The sequence below is a fragment of the Salvia hispanica genome, chromosome 2, assembly GCF_029641045.1.
Source record: "Salvia hispanica isolate PSC_SH4W2 chromosome 2, Shi_PSC_v1, whole genome shotgun sequence".
NCBI lineage: Eukaryota > Viridiplantae > Streptophyta > Magnoliopsida > Lamiales > Lamiaceae > Salvia > Salvia hispanica.
In genome coordinates, this window is record NC_142693.1 from 53644269 (window position 1) to 53667001 (window position 22733).

Consider the following 22733-nt stretch of genomic DNA (forward strand, 5'->3'; position numbering starts at 1 on the left):
AATGACAACATTCTTAAAATGACACTGTGACACCACGCTAGACTGCAATATTATATATGCTAGAGTGCAATAGTATAAACGCTAGACAACAATAATCTACAACAATCTATAGATTGCAGTCTAGCGTATTGGATATTGCAGGCCGCGTCACCTTGTAGTTTAGAGTATTGGATATTGCAGTCTAGAGTATTGGATGTTGCAGTCCGCGTAAATTTACCCTTGCAAATTTTTTATGATTGCCACATGACAGCTGATTATTCATCCACGTGTTCAAATAATTGACTAGGAATGGTGGTATGATGTTATTTTAAGATGGGTTGTCATTTTAACACATCCCTATTAGGTAATATGATATGTTTTATTCACAACTGGTACACAAACGTCAAAAGAGACGATACATTCGAGCAAAAGTAAAACCAAGATTCAAGAGTATAACTAAAGGACAATATTTTCACATTAAACTGAATTTTCAGATAACTGAAACCAAGTAAGAGTACATAACTTGCCGAGTCAAATGTTACATATGCATTAAGATGTAATATGTTATGTTTAATTTATCAGCATTCGTATAGCAATATAGTAAATAATTGCCGCGGGTGATAATTTTCCTCACATCATTCATCCAAGTCTAAGATGCCTTTAGATCATCCAAGCCAACGCTAGCCTGTCAAAGGGAGAACAACATTTCAACAATATAGAAACACAAAAGACAGATACTAAGGGAGTTTGATTTGAAATGTAAATATGTTTCACAGCCAGAGATCATACCAAGAATTTGTGGTTCTCCTCAAGAAATGGTGAGAAAGTGGTGCAAAATTTCTCAATATCACTATTAGCATCACCATCTCCAGCAACAACGTCCAAAAACTTTTTCCTATCAGGAGCGAGCTTCATAGCAAGCTGAAATTTAGGTCCATAATAAGCTTTTGTTAAGGTACAATTGAACTACTTAGAAAACTTGGAACATGCACAAATCACAAGTTTCGAATGCGAAGATTCAGAAATAAAATAGTATCAGAAACTAAATTATCAGGTTTCTGAGTATATAAAGTAGTAACAGATTTCAGTTCCCTGCATTGACATTCTCTGGTTGTATATGATCTTAATTAACAAGAAAGCACAGAGAACATTCCACATGGGCCATCAATACCCAATTCACAAACTCAACTAAAGCTTGGAGCATTTTAACTGTAAATAATAAGCATTGAGAGTTCTTACAGAAAAACTTGAACTAGCCAGCCAACCATGCCACTTTTTCAGGGTCTTCGCATAGGCATCACTACATGCTTGAGACATAGACCAGTCTTGATGATGAATTAAATTCCGAAATAACTCTACCAAGAAATCCATTGCCCTACAAGTTACAAAGCTCTTATGTAAGTCTCTTTGTAAGTCAAATAAGTAACAAGAGATTACATGCATACTACTGTAAGTCTCTAACATGTACATTTAAGCAAATGAAGATATAAAGGAACACTAGCAAGTCAATTTGGAATTAATGAGAAGAGAGAAAGTAATTGATTTTGTATCATCTCTACCTTGTCAACCACAGGAGGCCATTGGTGCAACTAGATGAGCCTTTAGCAGTCTTAGCATCAACTTCTTCTTGTACCATAGTGTATAGATGGATATACTTTGTTGGATCTGACAAATATTTGTTCTCTAGTCTCTAGAGTTCAAGAGGTGAAGATGTGATTTGGTATAAGACTATATCCAAAGAACATTGATAATGGAAGTTAAGTATGTGAACTATAGACGTAAATCATCTTACAGTTATATTGCCTCCGATGTCAGATTTGACAATTGCCATAGCAGCTCCAAATTTTTCTGCAGACATTCACGGCTAGTTAAATCTTACTCGGCAATTTCTTACCATCACAGGAATATTTATATTTTGAAACATTTTAGAGCCATGGGATTATTGTGACTTACTGAGAAAATAAAAAAAATGTGCCTTATGACACACACCAAGTGCTTATTACATCACCCAAACATTTTACAATTTGCTTCATGGTAAATTGACTTGAAAGATTTACATAAAAGTCTGTTCAAGTTAAGAACCCTGATTTGATGTTGAGTATAGTCCCCTTAACTCATCCATTTTTGTGACAGAATGAATATTATTTAAGATCCATCATCCATGATGGAAACTGTATCAAAACGGATCTACGGATCAACTAGTTTAAATGATTGCATACATATATACATTTATATGGTAGCAAAGGAATAAGCAGCCACTATCCAAATGTATGCACCAAAGAATCCTCAATCCCATGCAACAAACCAGAAACCATAAGAAAGAGACAATGTGGGGTTCAAACTTGTGACCTCAGCTCAAGTTCCTAGCACTACACTAAATCTCAACATTTAACATGACATTTTTACGGTGCAGAAGTAAATAAGGACCCAAACATCTAACAGCCGATTTATAATAATAAATGCTGGTGGCAAACATCAAAACCATAGTTAATTATAGTCTGCAGGTACTCCCTCAGTCCCATAAAAATATGGGAATTTCCATTTATAGAAGTTTCCACAAGTCATTACCCATATACATCAATTTATTTACAACTTATACCACGATGGTATGGCCCACCATTACAACCCATTAAACACTAATAATAATATGAGTCTCACCATCCACTGACACTACTTTAACTACCCTTCTCCTCATCTCTCTTACTTTACCAATTGCGCATTAGTTCCCGTGATATGCAGGGAGTAAAACACAATTACACAAATAAACAAATGAATGTCTCCTAGTATATTAAAAAAGTGCAAAACTCAAAATGTACATTGGTTCAGCCTAAACTTAAGAGAAATTACCGATCACAGGTAAAATAAGCTTGCATACATCCAAGAATGGCTTGGTTAGCATTATTCCATCTTCCGACTTAACATGCTGCATTCCTTCCAATGCAGGTCTGAACACCGTGCCCTCCATTTCCGTCCTTTACTGCATAGAGTAAGCAAAATTTCCTTACAAAATACAGAGAAAATAGAAAAACGGGCAGCGGTCACTGCAACCCTGGATCTCAGAGACTAATAAGAAACTAATGCGCCTAATTTCACATTCATCTTGAATTAAACTAGAGTGCCTAATTTCACATTCATCTTGAATTAAACTAGAGTGCCTAATTTCACATTCATCTTGATTTACAGCTGCTTATATTAACTAGATCTCCGAACTCCAAATTACTAGATCAAAAATACACACAAGGATCCCAATTCAAGTGACGTAATTGAAATGTCACTGATGCTTATGGTTCAGAAGAATTGACCGACCAGATTGTTCTCAAAATCTTCTCAATCTTAACCAAAACATAGCGTGATTAACATCCGTTAGCTCAAAAGTAGACGAGAGATCGTGATCGTTGACAACAAGCAACTAGCATCTAATCAAATTAAAAAGAAGAGGGACAAGCAAACAATATCAAATCAACAAACATGAAAGATAAATTGGTGAAGAAATGCAAGGGACTAGAGATTCGAGCGTGCCTGAGAGATTGGGGAGAGAGTAGATTCTGCAAATTATTAGCAGTGTCGTTTGCAAATAGGAGTAGCTTTGATGAAACGCTGCTCTGCTTCTTTCGGTTTTATTCTACGGATCTGCGTCCCTCTTATTTAGAGCATCCGCAATGGTACATAGGCCAGCAATAGGCCAGCAATAGGCTAGCCATTCTCTCTCCTGCCACGTCAGCAACACTAAAAAATCCACCTGCCACATCAGATTTAGGCCAGCCATAGGCCAGCCGTAATAAAAATAATTCAAAATATACTACATTTACGAAATTAAAATCACGATTAAATTACCGAATTAAATTTACGAGACATATACGGGAAAATTCATTAATTTTATTTTTTTAAAAAGTATATTAACTAAAAATAAAAAAAATTGCATAATAAAAAAAAATCCGGGCTTCCACACACGAGCCACCGCCCCACTCTACTCCTCACTAATTTATTAAAAAAATACATAAAAAAATGTTAGTATGCCACAATGGCGGCTAGCCGATCGGCCAGCGCTATTTTTTATTTTTTTTTTAATTCTTTTTTAATTCTTTTTTTAATTTTTTTTTTAATTCTTTTTTTTTAAATTTTTTTTTATTCTTTTTTTTATTTTTGAAAAATTATATAAACGCGATTTTCTCTATCTCTAAATTTCTGTACAAAAGCAACATCTAGCGATGGACAACAACAACTAGCCCAATACAAAATTAAGACCTAAAACAAAAACATGTCATACCGTTCGGCTAGCGGCAAACTATAACGGATTCAAGGCATACTAACATTTTTTTATGTATTTTTTTAATAAATTAGTGAGGAGTAGCTAGCCGGTCGCTAGCCGACCATTGCAGATGCTCTTAATGAGCCAAAAATATCAGCAATATAAATAATATTCCATTGTTCCACTGTACGAGTCACATTTGATGAAAAAAAATTAGAAATTGAAAAAATTAGTTAAATATGAACCGAAATAAATGAGTGCACGCTTGGTGGTAGTTATAAAATGAGAACATTCTCAATTCGTTCTTTGTTGAAAAGACAGTACTTCATCCGTCCCATATAAGAAGATGAATTTTATTTTATATCCACCCTATAAAAATAGTTGAAATCTATTTATATGAATATTTTTTTCTTCTCTTTTATTTTATTATTTATAGGCTCCATCATCTACTAAATTATTTCAATTACTTTTATCTTCTAACTTACTTTTACCAATTATCCTCAAGGGGAGTGATCAATTGCTAACTCATCCCTTAGTTCCTAACTATAACTAATTTAAGACCATAAGATTTTAGAAATTTTGTGGTCTACAATTTGCCATGTGTAATTTCGTTTTTCATTTTTTAATATTAAAAAGATAATAGCAATTATCAAATTTAGGGTTTAGAAATATAATGTCAATACAGTGTATGAAATACATCAACACGAAGACATAATAATGTCAACACAATTTCATATTGACATTTTACAAGCATAATATTGACATATTATGTAAGGTGTATTGACCTAAATCTGTTCGTAAAAAATACGAAAATTCAAAAAAAAATGCAAATTTTTTTCAAATTTTGACGTCGGAACATATGCATGTAGTATATCGTTGGAATCCTTATAAAATTATCTTTAATTTGATATATGTTATATGAATTTAAAGTTATAGGATTTCTTTTAAAAGTTAGTTATAACTAACTTGACATTAATACCCCTATTGATTTTTATTAGAATTAATCCTATAGCCTTATTGACGTTTTTTGTTGATCGTATTGACATTTCGTGGTTGATGATCCAAGCCTTTAATTTGAATATCTAATGGCTATTATTGAGTTGTAGTTAACAATTAAGCATTAAGTTAGCAATATAACACTCCCCTTATCCTCAATTAGCTTATTTCTATGGAACGAAGAGAGTATGTTAAATGGAGGGTATTTACAATATGAAGGAAAAAAAACTAAAGTAAGAGAAAATATTACTACATAAATAGACTAATTTTACCATTTTAGATATCCACTAAAATTAGATCAGTTCTAAATATGGAAAGTTTTAAACAAATACTAACCATACATATCATTCTAAATGTGGACTACACAATCTACTAACATTACTTCCATCACATTTTCCCTATGTTTAGATTTCCTATTGTGGAGAGAAACTAGGGGTGGCAAAATGGGTAGCGGGTAATGGGTAATTCCCATCTCGACCCGCTACCCGGCGATAACGGGAAATGGGGCGGGATCGGGTAGTGTGTTTTAGAGTTTTGCGGGTAGCGGGTATACCCACTACCCGTACGGGTATACCCGTTAGTCCCGTTAATACCCATATTATTAGTATTAGAGCCATATATCATTTTTAATACTCCCTCCATTCCATATTAATAGAGGCGTTTCAAATAGTTAAATTAGAGAAAAAAAAATAAATACTTAAATAATAATAGCCATATACACATTCATTTTGAAAAATTAAAAATAAATAGTTAGAATGGAGAAAAAATAAAGTAAGAGAGATAATAATGTAGAGAAGAGTATTTATATTATTATTTTTCCAAAATGAGTGAAGAAAATGAAATGATTCTAAGAGTTCTTTTGAAACATTTTTATATTCCGACGAACATACAATTGAAAACTCATCGGAACTAGCTATAGAGTCCCCTCACTTTTATTCTTAATCTATTCAAAGTTTACCATAAATATTAATTAAGTAAATTAGGGAACATTAACGATTATTATGGTTTTCAAATTTTTTATTCGAATTTCGGGTCGGGTACGGGTACCCGCAATGCCGGGTACGGGATACCCGACACGGGTATCGGATAATCCCGGTATATCAACCAATTTAGCTAAAATCGGTGCCAAAGCTCATCACCAACAACGACTGACATGAGTATGTGTTGTGTGGTCCAACTTGAACAACAAATAAACATCAAGATCGATCGATAATTCACAGTCCGTTTCACATGTCCTAGCGATTAGCTTGTCCAGTGAGGAGCTCGCAACCTCGGACTTCGTCTTGCTTGATAGGAAGCGAGACCATCAATGAGTAAAAATTTGAATTTAAATATTAGAGTTTTAACATTAATGGTATTTGATCTTTCATTTCGCACGTAAATGGTACCTGATCTTTATTTTATAGAGTATCCTTTTTAGTACCTAAAAATCACATATTTGGTACCTGATACAATTTTCACCCCAAAATACCCACTAAACAAATTCATTTTTCCATTTGTCATAAAGGGTATTTTGGGCATTGACAAGACTAGTACCAAAAGTGATATTATAATATTTTCTCTCATTCTCCTCACTCTTTATACTATTATTATTTTATCAATATTAATATTATTATTATGATGTTATAAATTAATTATTAATTTATTTTTTAATATCATCTAAATATACTTAATCATAATTATAGTTATAATTATATTTAATTATTATAATAATAATATTTTTACAATAGTTAAAAACTAGTAGTAATTAATAAATAATAATTATTATTTTATATTAAATTATTAACTAATCAATATACTCTTAATTAAAATTTAAAATTGTGAAATTGTATTCATAGTGATAAAGAGTTGAATATTTTTTGTTATATGTTTCAACCCTAAAATGAGTATAAATAATTTAATTAAAAATATTCAATTGATTTAAATCTTTAAATAATTAATTTAGTTAGGTGTTTTGTTACTGATTTTTATTATGAATGCAATTAGATGTATGTATAAAACACTTAAAAGAAAGAAGAAAAAGAAGAGAAAAGGAAAAAGAGGAAACATAAACAAAGGAGAAAAAAAAAGAAGAAAAAAAGATAAAATACTAAAAAACAAGAAGAAAGTGAATAAAAAAGAAAGAAGAATAAATTAAAGAAGAAAAAAAAAAAGAAATGAAGGGAAAAAATCACATATTTGGTTCTATTTAATTGAAATTTTCAAAAATATCCTCCATAACAAAAAAAATCTCATGCTTGGTATCTAGGGTTATTTTTGTCACGAGGTACCAAAAACGATATAAAATAAAGATCAGATACCATTTATGTGCGAAAGTGAAAGATAAGGTACCATTTATGCAGTTCACTCTAAATTTTAATCCTCCCAAATATGATCAAAATCTACTACTCCATCCGTCCATCAGAACATATACTCTTTTCTTTTTAATCCGTCCCACAATAATATGCACTTTCCAATTTTCGAAACTATTTTCACTCTAATGAAGTGAGACTCATTTTCACTAACAATATTTTTATTACTTTTTCTCTCTATATCTCTCTTACTTTAACAATTTTTATTAAAATCCGTGCCGAATCCAAAGTGCATATTCTTCGGGGACAGAGGGAGTATTATTATATTTAGACTTGATTCTTAGAGTTAAATGTTCTTAGTCCATCTTAGACCAAGATTGTAGCGATTGCATCGTTGCTTCTTTGGATCTTTTGGTGTTTCTATTTACATATGAGTATTGATCTTTTTAATCCTTGAAATATGAGTAAATTGATCTTTTTAGTGTTGACCATTTATTTTTTCCTTGTCCAAGAATGACAAAAAATAGCATGAATTATTGTGATACTCCAAACATGTGAACATATAGTTTGGGGATTAAATGAAAGAATGTTCTTATGTAGAGGGTTAAAAATAGACACTATAATAAATAGACACTCCATTTCTCTCCTTCAAAATGATCATTTTCTTGAACGTCATAATTTTAGGTAGAATTATTAAGCTCACTTTCATTTCTATCATCACAAGTTCAACTACAACGAGATTTATATTTCTATAGACAATAACGATCAGGCAGTTCTTCAAATATGAAAAACAATAAAATAGAATTGGAGTGATACGAATACAATGACTTGGGATCAAAATTTTATGTACCAAAAAAGCTCAAGGAAATGTAGGGGAGCCATGAGCAAAATGTGCTCACAATAGACGAGGCCACGTCACGACTTTTTCGACTGCATCGAATAGGAAGCAGTCAGAATCAGAAAAAAAAAATGGATGGATCAGTGCATAAGTGAGGATGAATATAGGATAAAGCTTGCCTTGCTTAAATACTTCTTATGAACGCTCAATGCCTCTTTTAATGCTTTTTTCGCGTCCAAATTTCCAGTGATTTCGCCCAAGATCTAGAGATTTGTTTCAAATATAGTGAGAAATAACATGCACTAGGTTGAACATGCATCTGTGTACAGAGGAGAAGAAGAAGAAGTACCTGAACGACATCATCCATGCCTTGAGCCTCTCGTAAGAGTCTCTTATTCTTCTTCTGAAGTACACTAGCAACAAGGAACACCGCGAGAGCACCTCTCTGGTCTGTCCATCCAGTTTCTAAATTTTTTCTCTCAAATTTCCCGTACTGCTTGAGCATCTTCTTATGCTTCACTTTACCTTCACCTTGACTACGGGAAGAAGATGCATCCCTTGATTCCTCATATAATGTAAAGATATTTGGATTGTACTCCATCGCCCACATGACCTACATCCACCAAATTTCCAGTTAAGTAACATAGATATTTACAAAATACCATTGGCACAGAATCCTGTTAAATGTGTCCAGTGAAAAAGGTAAAGTTTAGTGAATCGTTTGAATGGATGATAGGAGTTTGTACCTCCCAGAGATACATTGCATCCACAAACGAAAACTCTCTTCGAAACAGAACCATCAGCATACGAATAGCAAATAAATATTCCCCGCCATCCAGCTCCTCTATCAAAATGGAGATGTGGCCTTCAGTCACACAAAGATGAAACATGCATACATACACATATATTATACAGAAGGGGGGTGGGGGTAGCATGGGCTATCACATCGATATGTAAGATTAGCTTTTCTTATGTTTCTTTCGCGTGCAGGAACCAGATGTTAGCTTATTTGTTTAACACCTTTCAGTGTTCTTTTGTTGGGTAGGATAAGATTCCATTGAATGTGCCAGTTTACATGCAGAAGAAAGGCAACATGTTGGAATCACTGCAGAAGCCTTAAATGATCTGGAATTTGCATTGATACATCTTGAACTGGGGTGCATAGTTCTCAGTAGTCAGTGCACCAATGTTCATTATATGTAGCTGAAAGCATCGCCTCATGATGCATAAGTTCCCATACAAACTAAACGGGGACCTTCTAAGAATTTATGGCAGATTTCAATAACTCTCCAAATGAAGATTTAATATGTATTGTCTTAAATTACTTAATGAAGAATGGAAATTCTACAGAGAAAAACAGCCATACCAAGGTGCCGATGGAGTTTTGGGTCAATAGTATTAACAATTTGTGAAAGGGTTCCCAGTTGAGATTGAACACCCATAGCACTCGACGTACACCTGAAGTTTTCCCTCTTCAAAAAGAAAATGGAGAATGAATTACCAATTCAAGACAAGAAGATAAAAAAAACATTATATATCTCAATTTCAGACAAAAATAGAAACAAGCCGACTTGATAATTATTAGCACGTCACTCTCACAGTTGGATACAGGGGACCAAGGTGCAATCGATTATATGTTTTTAACAAAATAGAACAAGTCTACTGAGAGTCTGAGACACATCAAGGACAGTAATAATCCTCTCTGAAAAAAAAAGGACATTGATTTCTGTAAAAAAAAGGAAGAATTGTAATGGAATAGAAAGCCTGTAACTTTGCTTTTTGCAAATCACTCTGTTTTTATGTTATTTCTTACTAGACAATTCTTTTCTTTGTGAGATCATTTTACTTTGAGAGGGAATGAGAAGAATTAGAAAATGGATTGCTGGCTATGCTAGACCGCGGATAAATGGAAATTTCATTGAACTATTTAATTCACCCATATAAGGAAGTTTAAATTGGAAATTTGGAAATATGAAATGGCTATATATTATTCACTTGCTGGACAAGAGGAAGAAAGAGGCACTACGAGATTGTTGACTAAAGGGATCTTAAGCATTCTTTTAATAATTTGCTGCTTTTACTTGCTTCCAAAGTAACAAAATCGTCTCGTGTCAAAACAAAATTGTCTTATGCATTATATGATTCAAAATTTTCAGTGGATAAAGGAATCTTACAAGCCTACGCATTGCTCGCTCAAAGCACCAGAAGGCATCTGCTTCATGTTCGATAAGAATAACCATGGGAGAGCATATATCATTCATTCCTGCTCAAAAATGGAGTATAATACATAAGAACAGGAAAGATCTTTCACTAATAGATATCACACCTCGGTACAGCCCAAGTAATTACCTTGAACATACCCAATATCTTTGTCCATCCAAGCATAGACAGCTAGAATATCCCAAAGCTTTGCCTGATTAGCTTCATTCTCATAGAATACAAGCGTGCGATCAGTCCGTACGACATCCAAACCTAGATTTGTTATATTAGCTCTATGAATCAGCAATATACTGTACAACTTCGAATGCAGGCCAAATGTCAGATAAAACAATAATTTTACAAATGACACTTGCATGAGTAAGCCAAGCATCAGAACCACACCAAGAGGAACACAGGATATCAGACTGAACAAACATTAGGGGAGATAGGTAGAAACAATTATTGTTGACAAATATTTACTTTTAGAAATCAAGATGAAAATCAAGTCATGGCTGAGCACGAACCAATTTGGGATAGGCTTAGCATCCATTGAATCTCCCTTTGGTCTAATTGACCAGAATTTGTGATGGCATAAGTATTGTTTTGAGGATCTGGTACTGGTTGGCCATCATCAGTAACTACAGGCGTTGTGATGAACTTTCCACTGCCAACAGTAGGTACCATCTTTTGACATACAGCTTTCAGTGCATCATACTGTCCCCTGAATATGTATAGATCAATATAATCAAATACACAGTGCACTGATATTATAGCTTCAAGTATCCATATCATATGGTACATAATATTCAACAAATGCAGCCCACCAAGTTGGCAATCAAGTAAAGATATTATCTTAGCAGATTGCGTACTGGACCTTTAGCCTATCACAGTAGGAATTGAGATCATGTCTGGTGTTGAAAGGCAATTTTCGAAGTTGAGTCAAATAAACTAAGTTGTAACTTCAGTATCGCATAAAAATTCATCAACCAATTGACCGAGGTATCATCATCAACAGAACAAAGTATGTTAGCCATGTAATAGAATCTAGACAAAATAGAGCATCGTTTTATTGAAAAGTAGAGGGACACCAACTCCACTCTAAAGAATCACTATACCGGAGTTGATATATTGATGCAAAATTGTTGGTCAGTGTTTATGTGCTCTGACTATTCATTTTTGAAAGCATCTCCTTAGGTTACACCCTGATACATATCATCCTGTCCTTTTCCAGCAGATTTTTCAAGTTTATCTCTAAGTATGTTTAGATCATCTTTTCAATTTTTATGTTTAGAAGCCTTAAAGTTAGTTAGAGTTTTATTTCACGTTGGAGTCTTTAGTAGAATCTATAAAATAGATTTGTGTTTCTTAATTGAAATGTCCTGCCAGCGTTTGCTGTGTGCTGCCCTCTTTGATGTGTGGCTCTTTCGAAGTCATTATCTTATATCGTATTTTCTGTTCAGTTATAATATATTTTTGGGTTTGTCTTTGTTTTTCTTTTTGGTGGTTTTGCTTGTCTTAGTGGTTAGGATTTCTCATAGTCCTTTGAAATATTTCATCTTGAACTAAACGGAAATCAAGTAGTACCATTTTCTTCCATTTAGCCACAAGTTGATATATCTGTTGAGCAATATGATTTTCACAAGTATTGTACGATATGCACAGGCAAGTCCCCTTATTATAATTCCATATCCTTGTGTAGCTGTGTCAACATATTTCAAAGTTTAAAGAAGTAATAAGTTGGACTCGTTACTCAAGAAATGTCTCTGCATAGGACGTCAGCCAAGTCTGGACCCAAGTCTAGGTTCTATATATTTGAATAAATGGTAGTAATATTTATTAGCTGGATGGTCAATAATTTTTTTTTTTCTCAAAGAAGATAAAATTCAATCCAAGGATAAATCTATTAAATGTCAATGGATATTACATGCTGAGAAAATACCAACAAGATCTGCTCCCCGCTTAAAACACAAGGCGGTTGATTTCTGCTGCTGAACGCACACCTCTTATCGACAAATCTGAGATTATTTTAATTTGGGGGCATGATTACCATATCAAAAGGGGCATTTTCTTGTTCGGGACAAAATTAGAATTTATCGGGAACCTTTTCTTAGTACAACTTTGGCAATGGGGCATTCCTCAAATGCGTAACACATTCCGTAAATGCGTAACGTGGTACATGCATTTTGGAAAATGCGTAACCTACTATCATCATAAGCAAACTTCTCCATTTTCGGACAGAACACATTTCCGAAATGTGTGTTCTATGCAATGCATTTAGTTTAAGTTACACATTTAGAATGTTGTGGTCCATTGAATACGAATTTGAGGAATGCGCTATTGATAGAGTTGTAAATAAATAAATAAATAAAAGGTTCTCCTATTGGGAACCTCGATTTCTAATTTTTTTCCCAAACAAGAAAAAGCCATCAAAAGGCAGCCACAGAAAATTTAGAACCGAATTGAGTGGACAGGATTCAGGCAGAACTTGACCCATGTTGCCGTGTATGCAAGGGAAGACAATTATGAAATGGTGCGATATCCTTCTTGAATTTAAAAAAAGGATAATTTATTCTTATTGACATATCACAGTAGAATAATATAGATTAACAAACAAAACTATAGCAAACTATGTCTTTATTTCCACACACTCTGTAAGAGTAGGAGAGCAGGATTTCCTAGTATCATTTTATTTTGTCCAGGCCAAAAACAAGGTACTGCTATAATGCTATTCTAGTAATATTACACAAAGCTATAGAAATGAGGCTACATACATACCTTCTTTGTCGCCTGATATCATTTCTTTCATCAAATGTACTGTTGGGATCAAAACAACCTAACAAGAACTCCCAGACTACCCCTTTAATGGTAGGATGAATCCCCTAATAAAATAGTCAATATAAGAAACATAGCATTTTATCAATATTTCAGTAATTTTATTTTACTGATAGAACTTATAAGCTAGTTAAAACACTTCATTGTACACTGTACCAATTCTACTAAAAACTAAATGTAAGCAGATAATCATTTTCTGTCTAATTTGATATATTTCCCGGAATGTCCTTCCTTAAGGAGTAATTCCAATTTGCATGGAGAATATTCATCAACAGTCAAAAACATTACTTGCACAAGGCTGGACATAAGGTGGTTTCAGTAGAGCTTTTTAACTGTAAGCTTGCCCCAATTGCCATTAAGCAAATGTCTCCAGGCTAAGATACAACTGTAAGTGAAACAAGTATTATACAAGGATAAATCTCTTCTTCTTCCACCATAATTATAACACTCCAGTTTTCCAATTATTTAAGTAGCTTTATTGGAAAGCTATGTTGTGCATAATGTTCAGGCACTCAATGGAATGGATTACATTTATATTACCATTTTAGAGTGATATGATCAATAAATTCTTGGTGTTGAAGCTCGATTTCTTCACTGACGAAGACTGATTACTGAAAACCTATAGAAGGTGATGATTATAATTTTATAATTACACCATTGTGCCATTGTAGACCCCATCAGTCTATCCCAGTGAAACAAACAGGATTTTTCTTGTGAGATAACTTAAGATTCAAACTAGCGATGTTTTCCCAATATAGAAAACATGAAACACATTAAAACGATTGAAATGGCACATTTTGAAGATTCCACAGTACTTGAAAATGGTGCATTTTGAAGATTCCACAGTACTTGATGACAACAAATAATTTGAGGACAATAGCTGTTTGGATCCATGAACACGGAATCTCATGCAAACTTCAATTAAGAAATGCATACTAACCCCTCTTTGGATTCTTCTAAGAATGGCAGCTATATCCAAATGGCCATCCACGGTAAATGCCGCATTCCATCTTCTTGGGCTTAAAGTTTTACCAACCTGTCAATACGCCCATGTAAGTAACTGTATTTCAAAATATGCAGTAGACTTCTAGTGAATGAAAGTAAAATTATCATATGCAATTGAAGCACAGGAAAGCAAGTATTATTTCAATGGACTTCCATGTCCAACAAAGACAGCCATGAATTAATAGTTCGACAATCCAATGCCCATCGCTACCCATAAACAAACTTATTGGGACATTAGTCACGATACGAGTACAACACATCCACATTGACAACCCAGGCTTGCATTAGCACATCAACGTTATGTCCTAAGCTCTCCAAGACTCCAACTCATCATCCAATATGCAAATGTTAAGTTCAAGAACGTTTATCTATCTTCCATAGCTTTTAATTCAGTGAAGTAGATGAAGAATTCATTTAGATAGCTTAAACATCTTCCACCAATAAACACACAGGTCTGAACTATCTAACAACACATCAAAAATTAAAATTTGATCAAGAGATGTGTACATACCCTCGCTTTAAACCGGGTCTTGGGAACATCACCTGCACATTCAGCTCTCACAGGATAATATGAACCCAACTCCTCAGAGGACGACTTGAAAAACATTGTGTTCCTAAATGAGAATCAAAACCGTTGCTTAAACAGAAACTTTTTAACATAAACATCCATGTATCTTCCAAATGTACTTACAAGAGACTATAAATTAAGATCATCACCAACATGATGAATGCAATAAATCAACGAAGCCCCTATATATTTAATTTGCAGCTAGAGTTTCAATACATTAACAAATATGAACCATATAAACAGGGAAAAACTCATCCATAAATTAAACAAGCGCATAAATGTCAAGTATCATTGGTACCTTGTTATTAATATGAGTAATAAATCTCGGCGACGTCGATGCTCATAAAAGTTTGGTTGAATTTCAGGCGAATTTTACAATTAATGCTGAAAAATTGCGATTAGGGTTGAATGAGAAAGATGAAGAATAGAATAATGGTTGATTTGATTTAGTCGTAGACTCGTAATGATGATTTTTGAAAGAAGTAGCTGGTTCTATAATTCTGTTACCGTAACTTTCTTTTCAAATTTGAAGTTTATACTATTTCAATACTTTGAAAATTGAAATCGGACGTCCGATAATTCTCGTTATCTAAATTCTAAATAGGATCCCTCCGTCTCGGCTAAGATGACACATTCCTTTGCCGTCACGGGATTTTAGAAATTATTGATTAATGTGTTTAATTGGAGAGAGAAAATGTGGGTGTAAGTATTAAAATAAAGAGAGAAAGAGAGATAGAATATTTTAATAGGAATGAGAAAAAGTGGTTGGGTGTATTAATTGGAGAGAGAAAATTTCCAAAAAAGGAAATGTGTCATCTTAGTTGGGACAAACTAAAAAGGAAAACGTGTCTTCTTAAGTGAGACGGAGGGAGTAGTACATGAAATATTTAAAAAGTATTCCCTCCATCCAGGAAAAAAATTTCTCGTTTTCCTCATTTTTAAATGTACACAATTTAAAATCACATTTACCTTTTTTTTCATTTTAGATAAGTGGACTCTATCATTCACTTAAATCATTACTCTCATATTCTATTATAAAACCAATATATAAAAGTATTTCATTAATTCATTTTCTTATTTTCCATCACAAAGTCAGACAATTTCTTAAATCTCGTGCAAATTAAAATGGGACTATAATTACGAATGGAGGGTGTACTAGTATATTTTAAATTTTCGACTTATTTTTTAAATATATCTTGAGCTAGCAATTTTTATTTTTGTTCAAAATTATGCAAATCTATTAATTGGTACTTGCGAATTTATCTTGTAGCACAGTTGGCCGCACGGAGATATGGTGATCTTGACGTCACGGGTTCAAACTTCATCATTTGCTGGGAGACTTTCGGCTTTAGTCTGCAAACTTGGTCGAGCAAACAGGATTAGTCGAATTTCGCTAAAGGCGGGTTCAGAATACCTGTGCTCAAATAGGAAAAAAAAAAAAAAAATTGGCTTAAAGTGAGAATTCGATTAATACAGTTCGATCACCTTTGCGAATTAATGCCAAAAATCTCCTAGCGAGTTACGGAGTTTGAACCAGTAACCTCAAGGTCACCATAACTTTGTGCTGCTTGTTGTACTACAACCCGTTGGTAGGGGCCAATTTTTATTCATGAACTACCAATTTTCGTTATCTAATATTCCATTTGTTCCTATGTAGCAACGTCATATTCCTTTTTGGATTGTCTCGTTATAGCTGAGTCGGTTCTTTTTTAGGCAAAAAGCAAACTTATTTAATCTTTCTTACTTTATTCTCTCTACCTATTTCATTTTTTACTTTATTCTCGCTTTACTTAATTAATTTTTAACACAATTTCTTAAATCACATGTTGTTGCAAACTTTCTTTATGAATTGGATCTTAGTCGGCAAAATTCAGAATTTCAAGCTTATATCTAGGCCCCTTTTCCATAGTCATCAAGATTATGTGAGTGCCAACTTTTACAACTCGTTTAATGATGTTGCCTCTGGAGCTAACTTGGAGTACAATGAAGATGTACATGAGCCTGGTTTGGCTATAACTACAATGAAAGATGTTGAGCAACATTGGGGCCCAATTGTTAATTCTCTAGCTGTTAGAAAAATTGATTCAGAGAATCATGTTGCAGTAGCTTCAAAAAAAATTTACTTCATATGACAAAACGGAGGTTACTCTTGTGAACAACTTTGGTAGAATTTCAGAGAGTAGTATCCAAACGGAGGTTACTCTTGTGACATTTCCTGTTGCTGGCCTTCGTGAAGGTACAACAGAAGTGGAGCAAGTCACACCAAATTGGAAAGATAGTAGAATTGTTTGGTAACGGCTCATGCTACACTAAAGCCGCGAAACCAGGTGCCAAAGGCAGATGCTAAAGCTCGTTGTCCAAATTCTAAATTACGCGGGTTATCGGCTAGTGTCGGTGGACATGGAGGCATGAGAAAATGAAAGCTCGAGGGAGCAGGAGACGTAGACAGACAACACCATGGACGTTGCGGCTGATAACATCCATGTGAGTCACCTATGCGAATCTGTGGAGGGCGAGCCGATGACAACAGCAGCGTCACTGCTGAAAGAGTTTCTTCGTGGTAAACCAGCGGTGCAACCGATGGGGCTTCTTGATTGTCGAGTGACTTGGCAGGGTGACACTCCAGTGGTTCAAGGGTTAGTCCGTTGGCCAGATGAGTCAGTACATGTGATGTGAGCCAATTGAAGTGCCACAAAAGAATATCTTAACTTGATCCTTGAGGACAAGGAGGCTCTATGTAACAGCCCGGATTTCTAGGGTATAATAAATACGGCGACTGTTACCTAGGCGAACTTAAGGCAACAAGAATGTAGACTAGGGTTTCATTTAAAGAGATTTGACCAAGTGTTTAGTGAAGTATCAAGGCAATAAGTCAACGGCTTAAATACAAAAATCAAGATTTAATAGATAACATAGGCTAAGCTCAAAAGTCAAGGGTTTATTGTAGCTCCAACAAAACGCAATATTTTCCAATATTCCAATAAGTTCAAATTAACCAAAGATAAATAGTTTCAAAAAATTCAGCGGAAGCAATCCAAGAGAAAGCAGAGTCATGTATGAAGACACGACTACACTTAACGTTCCAAACATCCATTTTATTCGATTCAACTGTCTCAACACCACCGACCGCCCGTCGCCGCTCAACCTGCACATAGGGAAAACACATGCAGGGCTGAGTATTTTAAACATACTCAGTGGACTCATGCCAAAACGTTTTAATAGTTATGTCACCCTTACCATAGTGAACTCGAGGTTTAGCATTTAATTGAAAAGAATAGCATCGAGTATCACAAAAATTCACAAAATAAAAAATCTCCTTTAGAAACAACATAAGGGCCGAAAATTTCATCAATTATATAGGGAATAATCGGACTTTGGATTTAATTTGGATAATTATCCCAAGCAATAATTAAATCCAAGAAAAATAGGATTTCTTCTCCATTAAATAGGAGGGGTCGAAAATTCCACTTAAATAAATAATGCTCCTATTAAATTCTCACTCATCCCTTAGGAAATTAATTCACCACAATATTATTTCACCCCGCATCAAAACATTCACATATTCGAATTTCACCTCCACTTCACATTTTCCACCGACTTTGACCATTCCACGACCACGTCATATTTTCCACAATATTGACTATTCAATAGCCACGTCACATATTCAACAAGTTTGACTATTCAACTCAAACTCAATTCCATATAGCAATTAGGTCACAAAGAATATTGCAATAAATCACTTATCATTTAATCCACATATATCATAGCATTAAAAGCATTAAATGCCAAAAATTTTCACGTCTCAAAAATTAGGGTTCGAAAAAGTGGGATGTTACACTCTCAATGAGGGGGAGTTCATACGAGTATATCTACGGGCATATCGCCAATATCCTTCTACTATAATTTATTTAGTATTGATTTATCGTATCTTTTACAAAGTTTGTTGATTTATAATATCTTTTGCTTAAGATATTATTACATTTGATTTACTAAATTTTGGTAGGATATTATTATATCCACATATATTATAAATATGTGTAGGAAACCATCATATTATTCATCCAATAATATTAGAATTTCCCTTATGTTCTGTCTTTTACTTTGGCACAATTTTATTCCTCGCCAAATCCTAGTTAGCAGTTGTTTACTGGTTGCTCGACAGAATTTCTTCCGCGAACAGACCACCCCTATCCGGCGAGTTATTATTATCCTCTGATACGAATATCCTCATATCATTAACAATCTCAGATAGAATATTCCATAAGTGTTAATAAACCTTACAAGTACTAATCTAAAAGTGGAGTTTTCTAAAAATTTTCTTGAATGCCATATCGTAGTTAAATTAAAATATGTATAATAACTTTTGTTAAGATATTAAAATATCATCGGCAGTTTTATGTTCAAAATTAAATTCATAGTATTCTATTATACAATATGTTTAATGGAGTTTAAAAAGTTAATTATCAATATTATTGTGTATTAATATTGCATACATTAATTAATTTAAATTTACTTGGAGTAAAAACTTTTGATAAACAATTTTAAATCCCATCGGCAATTTCAGAGTATTAAAAATTAAATTCATGGTATATATTCTTTAGCCATATTAAATTATGGATCACTAGTAATGAAGGCCCAAGCCCCATAACTCGTAACCTAGCATCACAAACTGTATAAATAGTCACACTTTGAGAAAATCGTTGCCGCGACTTTGTTTGCCGCCTAATCTTTGTTCCGCTTCTTCCCTCTTTTCTCAAGTGTGCAATATGGCGAATAGCAAGTACAAATATGTGAAGTCATTTGAGGTGGATGATATGATCATGCAGCGCTACACCATCATCATCCATGTTGATGCCCGTGATTTCTGCAGGTATGTTCTCAATCTGAAGCATACTTTGTAGACAAAGTTGTTTAAGATCCCTTCATTCATGTAGGTTTTCTCAATTGCATAATTTTGAGAAACCAAATGATGAGAAAGCATTGGAGTTGATGAATGAGTGTGCCAATGCTGTTTTGAAGCAGTTTCCAGAAGTTGTTTTCTCCTATGGTTACGGTGCTGAGTTCAGGTAAATCAATAAACACAAATCTCTTTCCAATTGTTTGGTCTATGATACTTTTATTTGCTTGTTTGTAGTTTCATATTCAAAAAGGAAACCGACTTCTACAAACGCCGTGGCAGGTGAACTCAAAACAATTTTTACTATAAATTTATGCAAATGAGTTTTGAAGTAGTATGATACAAGATGAGTAGGATGATGATTGCTGACTAAAAGTATACTTAATTTGCAGCAAGATACTCTCTCTTATTGTGTCTTTCTTTACATCCACTTACGTTACCAAGTGGAGGGCTCTTTTTCCTCAGAAAGAGTTGAAATATGCCCCTTCATTTCGGGCTCGAGTTTTTTGCTGTGAGCTTCTTCAAGCTTATCTTTTATGGAGGCAAGAGGAATGTAAGTCAATTTTGTCAGGCAAATGGCACCTGTTTTGTTGTAGTGCTGTCATTGAACTATGTAGAAAATTGAAATTTACTATTCTTTTGGCAGGTCTTTGGCAGCTGATTAAAAGTGGAAAGAGTAAAAAGAAAGCACAAGCCACATTGAGGGTAGGGTAAACTTGAATTTTGCTATTTTCAATTTGTTTGTTTTGTGTAGTTTTATCTGCTGAAGTAGAAATTTGGTTTCAGGGGTCTCTTTACCAGTCTTTTAACATCGACTTTCGCCAAGGTACATGCATTCTCAAGACAAAGGTAGTTGCTAATTCATTTTCTTTGTCCCCTTCTTCGTTTCTGTAGATCTATGCTGAACTGGAGCTGCTATCATACCTAATGATAGGGCTTTGTGTTTGTTGATTTTCAAATGAGCAGAATGGATCGATTTTTGTGCTTATCTAGATGCGTGATTAATACAACTTACACTAGTTAAACTATCTCTTGTTGTGACTAGGTTGAAGAAATTGTGAAGCACAAAGCTGATGGCTCCCCTGTCATAAGACCTAGGAGCAAAGTCTTAACAGTTCACTCAGAAAATATCGCATCAAAAAGATTTTGGAATGAAAATAAGTGTTTATCGGAAGAAGAGCTGGGACAATTTTGTAATGCGTTGAAGAAAACTAGACCTGAGTACATCAAATATTGGAATTTCCAATACGAGAGCAGATTGAAGCTGTCCACCTGGATTGTTGTTCGCATTGATGGCCGTCATTTCCACAGGTTACTAACTTCTTACTTCAACTGTAGCTCCATATTGGGTCAGACAATAGCACTCAGTAGCCCTACTTTGTTTGGATATCATTGTAGCTTTTCTGACGATCATGAGTTTGAGAAGCCAAATGATGCACGAGCTCTCAATCTAATGAATGCATGCGCGGTTGCTGTACTGGAAGAGTTTAGGGATGTCGTTTTTGCTTATGGTGTTAGTGATGAGTACAGGTCATTAATCAGTTTGCACTTCATCTCCCTTTAACTATGTGTGTATGTTTTTGACAAGTTATTTGGTACTTTCTCATCAGCTTTGTTTTGAATAAGGACTCCCGGCTATATCAAAGATGTGCCAGGTATGGTATCTCTTCTATTACGATCTTGTTGTCTGTGTTCGGTAAAATACCTTCACTTGTGGTGCAGTGAGATAGTTTCTTCTGTAGTATCTTTCTTCTCTTCAACATACATAATGAGATGGAATGAGTTTTTCCCGGAAAAAGAGATGAAATACCTACCGTATTTTGATGGCCGTGCTGTTTGCTACCCATCTAGTGAGATCAAAGATTATCTAGCATGGAGACAAGTTGATTGTAAGCTTAGTTTGCCAATCCTCAAAATTCTGATATGACTTGTGTAATTAAATGGAAGCTCCACTTCTAATGCATGTATAAAGAATTATCAAGTTATTCTTGTATATCACTACTCCTTATTTGCAGGTCACATAAACAATCAGTACAATACTTGCTTCTGGTTGCTCGTGAAGTCCGGAAAGAGCAAGGGCGAGGCACAAAACGAGTTGCAGGTAGTCAGGCCTTTAAATAGTTTCCAGATGTGTAAAACGTCCTTGTGATGATTGATAATGATCACATGGATTATTCGAGTCTGTTGTTTGAGGTTTCGACCAAGCTCATTCCATTCTTCTCTATTGGTTCATACCTTGTTTTTCTTATTTGTAATTTGCAGAAGACTCAAACTCCGGAGAAAAATGAAATTCTTGATAGACTCACTGGAGTTCCCAACTATTACGACACATTGCCACCTATGTTCCGCGTGGGTTCGTCCGTTTTCTGGGACAAAGTGAGGACGAAACTTGATTTGATTACTAATTATCTGTGGCATCAAGGCTAACTTGTAGCCTGTGTTTATGTAGGAGACGAAGCTAGTTGTTGTAGAAAATTGCAACATAATCGAGACAGGCTTCTGGGAAGCGCACCCTCAGATACTAGAGAAGAAGGTGGATCGTTTTAAAGCACTTCAAAACATCGTTTTAATATTTTTTATTGCCTCGTCAATGTTAGCATTATTAGTGACTAATTTATTTTCTAATTAATATTTGAAAAAAAAGTATTTAAGAGAAGTCCCAATAGGTGTTTAGAACGAAGTTTTCTTATTCAGAAATATGGTCAGCTGAAATTTATTCATGAATATGAAATACGAATTCTAAACTAGACCACTGAAAATAAATTAATTAATGAGAGTAAACTATATAAATAGTATTTGATCTTTCATTTTCGTACGAAAATAGTACGATCTTTGTTTTATATCATTTTTGGTACTTCGTGACAAAAATAATCTCAGAT

The 22733-nt window shown here is 34.2% G+C and overlaps 3 protein-coding genes across 6 annotated transcripts; 1 reads left to right on the top strand and 2 right to left on the bottom strand.

Annotated features, from left to right (window-relative positions):
• Positions 1-432: 432 nt before the first annotated feature.
• On the bottom strand, positions 433-3628 carry LOC125213067 (glycolipid transfer protein 1-like). 2 transcript variants are annotated; one of them, XM_048113434.2, is made up of 7 exons: positions 3499-3628; positions 2827-2956; positions 1772-1827; positions 1539-1669; positions 1219-1354; positions 769-900; positions 433-664 (listed from the first exon to the last, which is right to left on the bottom strand). In XM_048113434.2, the coding sequence occupies exons 2-7, from the start codon at positions 2942-2944 to the stop codon at positions 629-631; spliced, it is 609 nt and encodes a 202-aa protein (XP_047969391.1). In that variant the 5' UTR covers positions 2945-2956; positions 3499-3628; the 3' UTR covers positions 433-628. The 2 variants fall into 2 exon arrangements, with proteins under 2 accessions (XP_047969391.1, XP_047969382.1); XM_048113425.2 differs by lacking the exon at positions 3499-3628 and adding an exon at positions 3286-3401.
• Positions 3629-8237: 4609 nt separating this feature from the next.
• Positions 8238-15459, bottom strand: LOC125214038 (rab GTPase-activating protein 22-like). 3 transcript variants are annotated; one of them, XM_048114893.2, is made up of 12 exons: positions 15256-15459; positions 14901-15003; positions 14325-14420; positions 13328-13431; positions 11077-11273; positions 10703-10825; positions 10528-10616; positions 9720-9825; positions 9100-9197; positions 8703-8966; positions 8533-8616; positions 8238-8445 (listed from the first exon to the last, which is right to left on the bottom strand). In XM_048114893.2, exons 2-12 carry the CDS (start codon positions 14994-14996, stop codon positions 8431-8433), a joined length of 1272 nt encoding a protein of 423 aa, XP_047970850.1. In that variant the 5' UTR covers positions 14997-15003; positions 15256-15459; the 3' UTR covers positions 8238-8430. The 3 variants fall into 3 exon arrangements, with proteins under 3 accessions (XP_047970850.1, XP_088919561.1, XP_088919560.1); XM_089063435.1 differs by lacking the exon at positions 15256-15459 and adding an exon at positions 15081-15187 and having other exon boundaries at positions 10703-10809; positions 11076-11273; XM_089063434.1 differs by lacking the exon at positions 15256-15459 and adding an exon at positions 15081-15183.
• A 4223-nt stretch (positions 15460-19682) lies between these two features.
• Positions 19683-22533, top strand: LOC125201700 (tRNA(His) guanylyltransferase 1-like). Its single transcript, XM_048099917.2, has 13 exons — positions 19683-19827; positions 19892-20023; positions 20092-20136; positions 20247-20407; positions 20501-20559; positions 20641-20703; positions 20900-21165; positions 21253-21384; positions 21465-21509; positions 21577-21743; positions 21870-21955; positions 22117-22230; positions 22304-22533. The coding sequence occupies exons 1-13, from the start codon at positions 19724-19726 to the stop codon at positions 22481-22483; spliced, it is 1554 nt and encodes a 517-aa protein (XP_047955874.1). The 5' UTR covers positions 19683-19723; the 3' UTR covers positions 22484-22533.
• The last annotated feature ends 200 nt before the right edge of the window (positions 22534-22733 follow it).